The sequence below is a fragment of the Aphelocoma coerulescens genome, chromosome 20 (assembly GCF_041296385.1).
Source record: "Aphelocoma coerulescens isolate FSJ_1873_10779 chromosome 20, UR_Acoe_1.0, whole genome shotgun sequence".
Classification (NCBI taxonomy): Eukaryota; Metazoa; Chordata; class Aves; order Passeriformes; family Corvidae; genus Aphelocoma; species Aphelocoma coerulescens.
Window position 1 is genome coordinate 3,519,920 of NC_091033.1, and position 13,596 is coordinate 3,533,515.

At 47.8% G+C, this 13,596-nt stretch overlaps 1 protein-coding gene across 7 annotated transcripts in view; it reads right to left on the minus strand.

Annotated features, from left to right (window-relative positions):
• Positions 1-13,596, minus strand: part of CBFA2T2 (CBFA2/RUNX1 partner transcriptional co-repressor 2) — a 60,149-nt gene that overhangs the window by 17,966 nt on the left and 28,587 nt on the right. The window contains exon 2 of one of the 7 annotated variants that reach the window (XM_069034169.1): positions 1,617-2,383. The exons of 5 other annotated variants lie outside the window; for them this stretch is intronic. In XM_069034169.1, coding sequence (XP_068890270.1) covers positions 1,617-1,635 — 19 coding nt within the window. In that variant the 5' untranslated portion in view covers positions 1,636-2,383. Of the gene's footprint in view, positions 1-1,616; positions 2,384-13,277; positions 13,344-13,596 lie in introns of those variants that run through there. One more of the 7 variants, XM_069034173.1, reaches the window with a different exon arrangement.

Consider the following 13,596-nt stretch of genomic DNA (forward strand, 5'->3'; position numbering starts at 1 on the left):
TCCCATAGAGCACTGAATAGGTGCAAACTTCTGCACTGAAATACAACACCAACCTGCTACTTCTCGACTCCCAACAACAAAAACGCTGCTTTCGAGAGCAGGGAAGACACAAACTGGCACCTGAGCCCTCGTGTTGCTGCCTGGGATCTGCTCTGTCAGCCCCAGCACCTGCTCTGCCACCGAGCTGCCTCATTTATTTTCCTTATGGCAAGTCATGGGGAATGCCAGCGAGGTAACAAATGAACTTCATTATTCCCAGCATTTCTTTCTGCTGTTTGCAGGAAGGGAAAGCAGGGATGACACACACTGAAAATCCATGTTTTCCTGCCCTGTCAGGGCAGGTGGAATAACTTGAGTTGGAATCACTACAAAATCCACGTCCCAGAACATTTGTGTCTTCATTTGTCTAAGCCTGCTTTCAAGAAAAGGAAAAAATTCTAGGCTTTGCTTTCATGAAGTGGGGAGATACTGAAGCCAAGGGAAACTACTATTAATTTTAACATGTAATAACTACATTAATCCCATATTGCAAACTACTAGACATGTGGTCCAACTTCCATACAATTGAACCCTGATGTGCAGACTCTCCCTGACATTTCCATGCACGAATATGATGTTCAGATGAATAACCATGCACTGATGTAGGAATATAACATCATTTATACATGTAGGCACCTATTCCAGGCAGGTGAGTTTATCAGCAAGAGCAGGGAAAACCCCCCGACTTTCTTTCCTCTCCAAAGAAATGCAGCAAAACAGTGAGAGAGCTGATTTTGTGCACAAAGTAATGGGTATTTCTACCACAGAAAGTCTGGGTTCCTTCACCCAGGCAAGGAAGGGAAACATTGCTAAATGACCCAAATTTTTCTATAAAAACAGCACTAATTGTGCCTGTCCAGCACTTGGTGTCAGCTGTGTGATGACCATCCAGGCACCCACTGTCACCACCTGCCTCCTCTTCTTCTCCCTCTTCCCATGAAACCCCATTTCCCAGGTGTACATGGCCAACCTGGTATTGCCATACTCTGGAGAGCATGAAATCCTTGAGTTTTCTCCAATTCCTTCCTAAAATGTTCCTAGGGCACATTAAGAAAGCAGAACTAACTTGATTAATTTACAGGGAGGAAGATAAATTTCACATGGAATTTATAACCCCAAAATAAAACCAGCTACTGTGTGAGACACCAAAACTGAAGCCCACAAGAAGCCAACACCTTCTTTTCCAAGCCCACTCCAACAGACAAGAAGCAAACAGGATTGTTAAATTTAAAAGCTTCCTGCTAATGACCTGGGGCATCTATAAATGCAGACAAAAACCATCTTTCTGAAGCTCTTCATTTTTAGCCTAAACACATCCATTTAATGAGAATCATGTGAGCAAACCAGGCTGTGACCAAGGGCTTGAGTCAGCCTTGAGTTGACCTGGGGCTAAAACTGAGCCAGTGAGCTGCTCCCTGGAGAAAGGCTGCCTTCCTAGTCTCATTCTTTCACTTCCACCACTTGGAAATATTTACTGGCTCACCAAGAGCAGCTTTTCAGTGCTGCCTCCAGATGCGCAGGGAGGACGCAGAGATGCTCCTTGAAACGTGTACAAGTCACTCAGCTGTATCACTCACCTAAAGAGTCAAATGCCATCACGTATTTTGGATGATAGTCTAACAAGAATAATTGTTGTCAATGACTGAATGCTCCAAGTACCAGAGCAAGACACCTGCCCAAACTGGAAACATTGCACTGTTTTCCTTCGGAAACTCCTCCTTCCAAGCTTTACCTGGATTAGAAACCCAAATGCTGTTGCTACTTCTCAAGCAGTGCCTGCAGAAGCAGGCCAGACATGTTTATGGCACAACACTTTGGCTGCCAAGCTGCCAAATGTCCAAACTTTGCAGTGACGTGTGCTCAGCTTTGCACCAGGACCTGCCCAGGGTAACCAGGGGAGGAGGCGGCAGCGACGTGGACACCTGGGCGGGAGAGCTGCCTTCCCGGCCTCAGACACACTGGAGTTTCACATGGGAAGACGACTCAGAGAGAGCAAAACCCAATGAGATGCTGTTTTAGTCTTGGCTCCGTGCAAGAATTCCATCTCCTCCCAGCAGTGGCGGGCTGTGCAGCACAGATTTCGCAGCGCTGAGTTACAGATCTCAGACGCCGGAGCTGCCGGCTGGGCACGGGCAGCTGCAGGCACAGACCAGGCTGTGCTCCTGCCCTATATATTCATGTGTCCCATTTAAGGAGCCCAGGTGTGCAAGAGACTAGAAAGCCCCAGAGCTGTGAGTACACCTGGAGCCCTCCCTCCCTGACACGCTGCAAGGCCCTGGGTTCATCTGTCTCCGCTCTGGCTGTCGGTGTGCACCAGATTTCCTTCGCTGCTCCAGTTCCCATCCTGGCGTAACAAATTAAAAAGGAACATATGTCAGGATTAAGTGCAGCTGATGACTTTCCTTTCTGGAGAGGAGAAAGAGCAAAGTGAGACAACGGGACAAGATGGCAAGAGAAAATCTGGGGTCTCGACAGATCCTCAGAGAAGTCCCACTCCTGCATTCCCAGCTCTCCAGCACCACAGCACATTTCAGAGGGGGCAGTTTCAACACCAACTCGAGACAGATTTTATCCTGTTTATGTTCTTTAAAGAAGTCTTCCACCTATGGTGCTTAGTACAGAGAGAGTGTTGCTGGGACAGGTAGCCCCTGACAAACGGCCAGCATTTACTTGCACTATAAACTGCATAAAGAAGCTGCTTTATCAATCTCTTCATGCCTGTGGGCTTGAGAAAAGGGAAAAAAAAACCAGCAACCAGTTAGGGAGTATCCCAAGTACACTGGAATTTAAATTAATCCTTAAATTCCTTTGGCAATTAGAGAATAAACTAAGTGATGAAAAAGAAGTAAAAACAGGGCATGAGGAGAACGGGATGCTACCTTCCCCAAAAAAGCAAGATAAAGAACTGGAGAAGAGTGACAGAGGCAGACAGACACAAATGGTCTCCTCCTCATCCTCTTCCCAAAGTCCAAAACATAGTTCAAGGCAGTATCAGGAGGTGCTCCCCTCTGCTCAAGAGAAAGCCTCAATCTAGATTCCATGGCAGAGCCATGGATTTGCTGAGACCAAGGGAAGAGAGGAAGAGCCACTGCTACGGTGCAGAAAACGTGGATGCTTTATCTGAATTTACACTGTAGTGTCTGCATGGGCACAATTTAATCCCTGAGCGAGCACATGGAGTATGTGCAGGTTTAAACCCTGCTATCAGCTTGAGACAGCAAAGCTTTCCTCCTCCCTCACGGGACAGGGATTTAAAGCCTGTGGCTGGGTGTTTGGAGGGCTCCTACAGCAGGAATGTGGATATCTTCAAGCCATTCCTGATGCACAGGTAGGATTCCCCTCAATTCCCTGGCATGAGAGTTAAGAAGGATGGATGAACCTGCCTGCCCTGGGAGTGACTTTGGAGCTCTCATTTGTAAATGAGCTGCAAAGAGTCAGAACTGCCTCTCACCAACCCATGTGCCAGACTCGAGCTCTCCAGCTTTCTGCAGATGTTAAACCATGAAGAAATATCTTGGAAGAAATAAGAGAAAAACCACATGAAACATGAGACAGCCCTGCAACACCAGCAGCCATGCCCAGGTAAGGGTTTGCTTTGCTCTTTGGCAGCTTGCAGGATGGAGAACAGGCTCAAAATCAGACCTTGTCAGCAAAGCTTTGATCACCAAGTGGTTACATTGCAAACCTGTAAATTAACAAAGATATTTTTTGAGCAAAAGGCTGTGTACAAGGGTTTGCCCAGTGCTTCAGTCTCAGGAGGGAAAGCATGTAATGGTTTCAGACAGAAAGAAGAGGCTTAATCAAAGCAGATGTTTCCAACTTTCATCTAGAAGAGGCAGAACATATTAATAACCTAAAAAGCCTCTCCTCACCTCAGAAAGTTAAAAGCCCCAAATTCATACCTGCCTCTTGAGAGCAAGAGACTGGAGAACTGTCCCAGTAACAGCAGCCAAGCTTAGGTCCAACAGGAAAAATTCTTTGCTCACCCACGAGCCAGGTCTGAGCTTGTTCCAGAGCCAGTGGACAAACAGACACCCCAAAGGTGATCCAGCTATCCCAGAACATCCCCCAAAGCAAGGGAGATCAGCCACACTCCAGCCACACCTCTCCTTCCACTGGCCCTGACACCTCAGGTGAGCACTCAGACTGGAGGCATGAACTATAGATCGCCTAAAAGTCAGCAAAATGACCCCTTCCTACAAACAGTCCTTGGAACTTTTCCCCACCGTTTACATGGATCAGAGTTCCTGGTTTAAGATAAAGCAGTGCCAAACTTGGCTAAATGGATAGAGAGGCCACTGGAAACAGGGAAACGAAGGAGGGACAGACCTTTAACAGCCCCTTCTGACCCACACAATTCTATAAATCTACAAGCAGCTCAATGTATCATCCTGGAGGACAGGCCAGGGAAAAATGCCCAAGGCCAGCCATGCCAGCCCCAGCGTCCCCAGCGAGGGGGATGTGCTGCACTTGGCTCATCACAGGGTCCCTGTTGATCGTCTGCATGCAGACGAGAGGCAGCATCAGTGTAACCTGACCCGATAATGTAAATAGGGTGAAATGAAATATGGTTCGCCACCTCCCCAGCTTTGGCGAATGTTTATTTTGAATAACATGCTTATCTGCTCCAACTGCTCACCATCTGTTTTCAGTCTCCACCAAGCTAATATTTTTCACATTTAGGAACTGAGAAATGGGAAGAATTACATTTTAATTTTATTAACATCTTTCCTCTGCTCCAAGGTTGCCTTTCCCTCCCCTTGATGGCTCTAAGCCATCTGTAGAGCACCTTTGCAGTTCTCCAAGGCATGCAGATGAGAGGTGATCTACATGCAAAGTAAGAGCATCATTACTCAGGCTTCCAGAAGATGCCATTTACTGCTTCTCCACCGCAATTCCCTCCCTCACCTGCTTCCAGACAGCTTCCCCCAAGCTCAAACTCAAATCACATCGTCAAGGGAAAAGTAATATTTTATCTTTTTGCAGCATCGCTGCATCAAAAAGCGATGGAGGGGGAAGACTGAAGATAAGCATCAGGAACAAGGCAGCCAATACAGCAGCTTTTGGGGGAAAAAAAGGATGGTTGGGTCTGTCCCAATTTGGAGACGTTGGGAGGTTTGTAGTCAAGATGACTTCTCTATACAAATACCGACATTTATTTGCACGAGGGGTGGTTTCTAGAGGTCTTTCTTTGCTTGAGTCAACAGAAGGTCATTTACAACCAGAACTGCAGGACACGAGTGCGTGGCAGAACCAGGTCACCAGCAAGGCCTGGTCACACAAGGTCTTTGTCCCTCCTCCTCCCTCCACACCACAGAGCTGGCCAAGATGATACTACAGCATCTGTGGCAGTGGGTAACTCATGGCACTGCACAGATACTTCCTCCACTCCATGTGATCGGCCTATTTTTACCCCATTTAGCTTGGGTTTATGGCACATGCCGGCTCCTGAGCTGTAAGATGCTGTGGGAGTGGAGAGGGCTCGGCACCTCACAGGAGAGCCTTGCATCACACAGGAGGGAGCTGCTGAGCCTGGGATAGGCATTTTATAAATCAAAAATAAACGCGTGTATCTCCATTGCCATCTAGTCCTCTCCCACACACAGCTGTTTCACTTTAAATCTCAATTCAATGTGAAACTCAGATAGAAGAACTTGAAAGAGCAAAGTATGTTATCGTTTGCAAGCAGTCCAGAAAGCAGTTAATAAGGGAAATAAGATTAATAATTTATTCCTGAAGGCAGACTGCAGATCTTTATCCGTCTTGCCCTTCAGTGATTTTTATAAAATCCTATTAATGTGCCTGGCTCTACAAACTCAGCGGTAGCACAGGTTGGATTTCGGAGCAGTTCCCACCCAGACAAGGCGGCTGCAGCTCCAGCTCTGCCTGTGCCATGGCCATGTCAGACCCATCAGCACAAGCCTGCCTGCATGGCATTCCTGCCTCCTGAGCTCTGCTTTCCTCTGGGGCCATGGACTCAGGCCAGGACCAAACCCATGGATGCAGGATTCACCCCACAAACTATCACATCCAACACGCCCCAGAGCTGTCATACCTCAAGCCCCCAAATTCTGGTCATCTTGCTTCTACAAGAACACAAACCACTCTGCTGTGGTAATCCCCATTCTCCTGCTCTCTGTTCCATGAAGGAGGCAGGGAATTGTTACTCAGAGCATGAAAGCTGCCCTGACAGCCATTTCCACCCAGGAGCTGCTGCTGCTCTAACCACCACACCGCAGCCATTCCATTCCCACACCACCAGCACCCCTACAAATAAGTTCTGGGGACCCAAGTTCATCCCTTGATGTCCCTTCCAGCAGGTTTTGCTCATCACTGTCTCAAAGGGATGCTGTGAGCTCTGCCAGGGAGCCCATGGTGCCCCAGGGCACAGGACCCTCCTCATCCTCACCAGCTGATTGCTCTGCCCCCATTAGAGACAGCCACCCTGGAGGGAGGGATATACTCCTGGATATAGCCCAGGAGAGTATATTCCTGGAAACCAAGGCCTGCATTGCAGTTTTAGGACCAGAAGCACCTTGGGGATTGAGGGGAGTGATCCAGCCTTCCCAAACCACCCTGTTGGCTGGGTTATAGCCCGGGACAGGGCCCTCGTTCAGCAAAGCCAGAGTTGCTCACTAATTCATTTGCTTAGTTACTGCTAAGTATTTTGGTAATTTTTCATTAATTCATTGTTCCACTTAACATTACAGAATCAAGACTATTTTTTATTTTATAAATCACCCACTCCTATAACAATATTAAGAAATATTTCCTCCTCCGCACTATTTACTCCTTGGGCTAAAGCGCTCGGAATGAAAAATGAAAGCAGTTACAGATATCAAACAGGCAATTATCACAATCATGGCAAAAAATTAGTTCTTAAAAGTCTCAGCCTGCTGCAGTGCTCTCCAAAGCCTCTGACTGAAACAACGGTGGCGGGAGCAAAGTTTCCAGATGGGAACATCTGTGCCTCATTTGCCGCAGGGAAGAAAACACCAGGAAGATTAACGGCTCCCGAGGCTGGTGGAGCCCAGACACAACACATACAGAAGGGATACCGTGGAGAAAGGCTTGGAGCAACAGCCTGCTATCAAAGATTATTATTTTTTTTTTATTATTTAATGATTATTTTGCGGGGCTTCTACATGCGGGGAAAAGAGAGCTTGAGTTTTACTCACTGTATATTTTGTGTAGAGAGAAAGCAAGACTTGAGTTAATCATGTTTATATTAAAAAAATAAAATAAAAGCAGCACTTTTTCCATCTCAGCTACTTTTTAGATAGAAAAAGTAATTTTAAGAGGTGGCTTTAAGGGGTTACACCCCCAAAAGGTCTGAAATTGCTCCCTGCCCAAAGCATCAAGGCCATGGATTTGCCCCTCTGGGGTCCAGTGAACACCAAGTTTACACCAGAGAGTAAGAAGTGATCCAACAAGTGGGAAACTCATGGTTGAATGATCAAGTCTCCCCTGGCAATGGCAGCAAAAGCCTGTTTCCCTCAGGAGCATTCCTTAAACACTGCCACAGTTCGGGGACCACATTTCCCCTAGGTGAGCAGGCGTGTAATCCACAGGTTATATAGAGGAACCACTGAGCACTGGCATTTTGGGAGTGCAAATCTGTTTTTCATTCTGCTTAGGCTAAACACCATGGAGTAAACAAATCTGGAACTTTTGTACCTGTAAAATTCTGGGAGGTCCAAACGAGGGGAAACACAGTGAAACAAGCTCTAAGTTTAGAAAGCATTTTCCACCTTAACAGAGGCTTCAAGACAGCCTTTAGGACATGATTTTATCTAGCCCTCATAAATCCTTTTAAAACTTGGATTGCTGGCCATTTAACAAGCAGCTCCACCCTTCTGCTCTCCAGATGAAACACATTCGCACTGGGCTCCATTTTGTTCCCTCCTTCTCTGACCCAGCAGTACCAGCAAAGCAGCAGAGCCTGGGGAACCCTGGTTAATTGGCATCCTCTAATTACTAATTAGCTCTGAGGGGCTCTCTGCAGCTCCAAACAGTCAACAGGAATGCATCCACTGATTTAAACAGGCTTGGGAAAAGCAGAGCTGCGGGAGCAGGCTCTTAGGAATGACCCAAGGAACTGCACAAGGAATCCACAGCTCCCCATGGAGGATCCAGCACAGGGCCACCACCACTGCAGCCCTTGCTGGGCTCTGGAGGAGCCTCAGGGAGGCTACAGGGTTGTCTCACCCAAGAGGAGCATTCCCAGAGGGTTCTGGCTGCTCTGCAGCTTCTCCTGCACAAGAGCCTCTCACAGGGATGCTGCAATTAGAGGAATCCAAGCAGCGTCTGTGGCTTGAAAATCCATCAGAAGAGATTTAAGCCACAAATTCATCCCACCACCACTCCACAAACTCCATATAGGACCCTGAGCCTCCTCACTGTCCAAGTCCACCCTTTAACAAAAGAGGAAAGGGCAATGTGCACAGAGCAGATCCCAGCAGGAGCTGACAGCCGCCGGTGCAGCACACCCAGCGAGGCCACAGCTCCCACTCTGCAGCACTGCCCTTCTCCCCGCTGAGCTGCTCCAGGAAATCCAGGTGAGCACTGCAGCTCTGGCATTCCCATGGCTTCCCCAGGAGAAGCCCCTTCCCAGGGGAGTCCTGCAGCTTCCACACTGTGAGTCTGGTTCATCCCAAAAGGGATGGTCACCAGGTCAGCGACCCTCCTTTTTCACTGCCTGGTGTTTTATATCCCAGCTCTCAGCTTCAGTAGGAAAAGCTGTGGAAAAGGAGGGCATTTTCTAGCCAATTCCATAAGAAACTTAGGAGGTGCAGAGAAGGATGCTGTTTCTGGGTCAGCACAGTGACCCCTTTGCTGAAAGCTTCCCACCAGCGGTCCCGCTCTGCTCACTGCGGGATGAAACCCTGCCTCTCCAAGGACAATCATTTTGGGAGTTTCCTCTGAGAAAAGCATCCCATCAAGGAGAGGCCACTGCACCTCCTGGTGCATTTTTAACCCCAAGCAGCTGAGGGATGGTGTGACACCCCTTATCACAGTGCCAGGTGAGCTCAGATCCCAAACCCACAGCTCCTGGCACTTCAGATCCTGCCCACCCTTGTGCCTCTGCTCACAGTTAGCTGCTGGGGCTAAGTTTGGCCACATGCAGGACGAGTTCCTACAGGGATGTGAATGGTCTGCACAAAAGCTCCCACAGGCTGTTATGAGGGCAGCAAGGCTTACTCAAGTTTTTTGTCATCAGAGAACCCAGAAATCCTTCAGCTGCAGCAGCTCCTTTGGGAGAGACAGCCTTGTCTGTGAAACATGTCCCCTTCCCTGGGCATCCCTGAGATTGGATTGCACCTCCACAGTGATCCTGCCTCACTGGGTACAACAAACACAGGCATTGTCCATGACGTGGACAGGTCCCCAGTGCCACACTGCTCTGCCTGGCACATCCCAGGGATTCCTACTGCAGGGCAGAGGCAGCCTGGAGCACCTCGGAGGTTTTTGCAACACAAGAAAAAAGGGAAACAGCTTGAAAATCATTAAATCGTTTAAAATAAAAGGATGAATTCGAACCCACCTTAAAATCACCCAGTAACTGAAGATTTGGGAGCTTTAAACCTGACTACTAAAGACATACAGGAGGAGTTGTAAGTCAAGCTTTAAAACCATTTAAGAAGACATCCCTCTCACTGTCCTCCATCTTCCAAACCCTGCTGCTTGATGATTTGGTCCCCAACACTATAAATCAACCTTAAAACCAGCACTGACCTCAGAAAACAACGAGTACTGAGCAAATCTGGATTTCTTAGAGCATCACAAATATCACTGAGCACACAGGGATGTGGGCTAATGAGAACAGGAACAGCAGGTCTGGGGTTTCAGGGTAGGGGTACCCAGTGAGTAAAGAGTACTCAAAATGAGTAAAACACAAACTGGGGTAAAAAAAGTCTCTGCATACCAGGCAGACCCAAAGCACCAGTGCCAGCAGCTCAAGCACCACTACCAATAACTGTAAATAACAGCAATTAAAAAAAGCAAGGTCACTTCTGAAAGAAGCGAGATCTCAAGGCAGAAAACCACATTTAATCCATAACAACCAATGTGACCACAGAGAGGCACAAATAATACCAAGGACACCCAAAGCTATTACAAAAGCCTATATTAAACTAGAAAAAAAAAACCCAAACAACTAACAACAAACATGTTTGTTAAGCACAGACCAGGTACAAATCCTGATCTGGAGAAGGAAGCAGTCCCCAAGCTCACAGTCAGAGGGGCCAGTTTAGATGAAAACAATGGTCATTTTAGCAAAAACAAAACAGAAACCAAATCCAGTGCAAAACAAACCACTAACCAAGTTCTACCACAAACCCAAAATGAAGCAATCAAGGAAGGATACAGAAAAACATCTCCCTTGGGTCCCTGAAGTCATACCATTTCCAAATACAAAGCAGTCTAACACAGAGTCGCCCTTCTCCGGATGGAAGCTGAAGAGCAGGAGCTCACCACTGCCAGCCAGCTCCAGGGCCAAAGTTCCACCAGACTTTATCCAAAACCGGGCAAGTTGTCCAAGAAATCAAGGAGGAATTTGGGAAAGATTTGGGAAGTCTCTTTCATCCCTTTTATTTACAACCTCCTACCAAGTGCCAGAGGGGACTCCATCCCTCTGTCAGTGTCTGCAGGGAAGAGTCAGAGCAGGGACCAGACTCAGCTCTGTGGGGACAAGAGGAACAGGCAGGAACCCATGCCCAGGAAGTTCCACCTGAACATGAAGAAGAACTTCTTTACTGTGTGGGATTGCCCAGAGAGGGCAAATACCTCCCTCACTGGAGGAATTCCAGAACTGTCTGGACACAACCCTGTGCCATGTGCTCCAGGATGACCCGGCTGGAGCAGGGATGTAGGACCAGAAACCCCGCTGTGGTCCCTTCCAATCTGACCCACCCTGAGATTCTGTGACCAGGAGTGTCCCTTGCCCCACACAGCCAGGGTGGCTTTCCCAGGCAGCCCTGGCACAGTGCTGGCAGTGCTGCCAACACCAACACCCTTCTCACTGCCCTGCTGATATTCCTGAGGTAGCCAAGCCTCACTAATGACTCCCCAGCTCCCTGGCTCTGTGGAGAGCTCACTTCATTCACTTGGGCGCTAAGTGCATTCCGTGCTGCCCAGCTAATAGTCCCTGCCATCAATGGCACACACAGGAGCCCTGCCAAGACGACAATTCTGCCTCTTAAAAACACTCCTCACACCACTACACAAATTGCTCTTCCTCTGTGCCCCAAGCCTGACCAGCATGTGGGAGCTTTCCACCATTCCACGGAGCTGGAAGCACAGGAGGAATGCGTTTAGGGGTGTGTTTTGGAGGGGTGTAGGGGCCTGATGATGTAGAGGGGCCCCTACACAGCTGGAGCACCACAAGCCAGCATCTCCTGCAGAGTCCAGGCACAGAGAGATCAGGATGGACAGGAGAACCATCAATAGTTACTATTCAGAATCATGGCATGGTTTGGATTGGAAGGGACCTTAAAGATCACCCTGTTCCAACCCTCTGAACACCTTCCACCAGACCAGGTTACTTCAAGCCCTGCCCAACTGGGACACGAACACTGCCAGGGATGGGGGACCCACAAGTTCTTGATCTGTTCAGGGAATGATCCCAGCAGAGATGGATCAGAGCAGTGACTGTTTCTGCTGTGCCTCCTTCCCCTCCCTCTCGTGGGCAGCAGAGGTGGAGAATTTCCATGGATAACCTCTGGAGATTCAGTAATGCACGGGGACTGGAGAGTGAAGGTTGGCCCAGCAGCTGTTGCACTTGCTTTCAACCCATCCCACTGCAACACAGCACAGACAAGACTTTCCAACCCATCATTCTCAGGGTTATCCTCAGGTAGTTACCAGTGAACTGCATGAACCTGCTCCCCATCAACTGGAGTACAGGGGAAAGACAAAAACCCCAAAAGCTCAATTGCCAAAACTGCAAGACCAGGACACAAAACAACCCAGCAAACCCCCAAGTTTGTTCTGAACTGCTGTTTTCGTCCCCTGGTCACAGCAAAGCCTGTGCCACAGTGCCTATAAATTTCCTCTAATGATGCAGCAGTGAGGCAGAGCCCCATCTGTGCCTGGGCACAGGTGAGACTTTTCACTATCGTGTAAGTGCAGGCTGCCTTTCAATTACACTCACCAGCCCATTAGGCAAATTAGATTTGCATATGAGAGGATAACTAGAAAGTCAAGAAATAGGCCCTGAAGGAAAATACATTCTATAAGCTACATATCCCTGGGAAGATGTGGACAGGGAGTTTGCTGTTCAACCCAGGGCTACTTTAGGTTTTCATGGTGTTCAGCTTTCTCTCAGTGCTGGCATGGGTTTGAGGACAGCCTCTCCACCAGGCAGAACTGAAGCCAGACAAAGACATCTGCGTTCCCTGCATTCCCACCTCCCTAAAAAGATGCCCATTTCTGCAGGGCTTTGCATCATTTGCAGGTTCTGCCTTGCAGTATGCTGGATAGGAGATTAAAATATTACTGGTGTGAGAGAATTTCAATCGATTCCACCTGGGTTTCAATAATATATCACTGAACTACAGAATTATTTCCAGCACCCTAAGAAGGTCCACGGGGATGTGATAGCCAGTGGTATGGCATTACACTGGTGTCCCATGTCACTGAGGACACTCATGTGGACTAAACAGTTCTGCTCAGGTGATTCTGAAGAATTCATCTGCCTGCACACACTTTTTTTTTTTTTCCTGAGTGAGTGTATGCAAAACAGAGACAACCTAGCTCATCTCCCAGAATCCAGATGGCACTTGCAAACCTTGTCTGTGTATCAAATGTTGTTTTTTAGATCAAGTGTCCCTGGTTGACAACACAGAACTTCACGATGCTATCTTTAGAGAGGCTTCTCTGCAAAGAAACACCCTTGGAGCATACGTTGCAGGAATATGCTAATGTGGCAGAGTGTTTTCAGCGGCCACAAATGGATCTGTTCCTGGGAGCTCAAACACCCCACAACAAGCTGAGCCTGGCTGGAGATGAAGGCTCACCCTGCCCCTACGGAAAAGATGCGCCAACAAGTGAGAAACTGCAGAGAAAGGTTAAGTTACACCACTGGAGAGATGCAGGATGAGCTCACAGCAAGGGCACTCACACATGAGAATGATGATTACCAAAAACCCCTACTAAATGAGTGAGGGCAGCTCAAAACAGACAGCAAAATCTGAGATTTTCCATTCCTTGACTTCTCCTACAGGTTTAGAGATTCTTACCCTAGTTCCTATTCAGCTAAGTGCAAGGATCTTATAAAAACCCAAAGATTTTCTTCCTCAAGGTCTTCACTTCCTCCTCCAGATTGCATACAAAGATAAAAGCAGCACATGCAAAGTAAGTTGTTTAAAACCAGCCCATTAATAAAGAACAAAACTCTCCAAAACTTGCAGTTTCACATATTCCTGAGATAGTCATGTTACCCTCAATGAAAAAAAATAGTACCAGTTGTTAAAAGAAAACACCAGCACCCCCCAAAAAACCCACCCTGAGTTGTTTTCTATTCTCCTCAGCTCCAAGAACAAGAATCATCACCTGCAT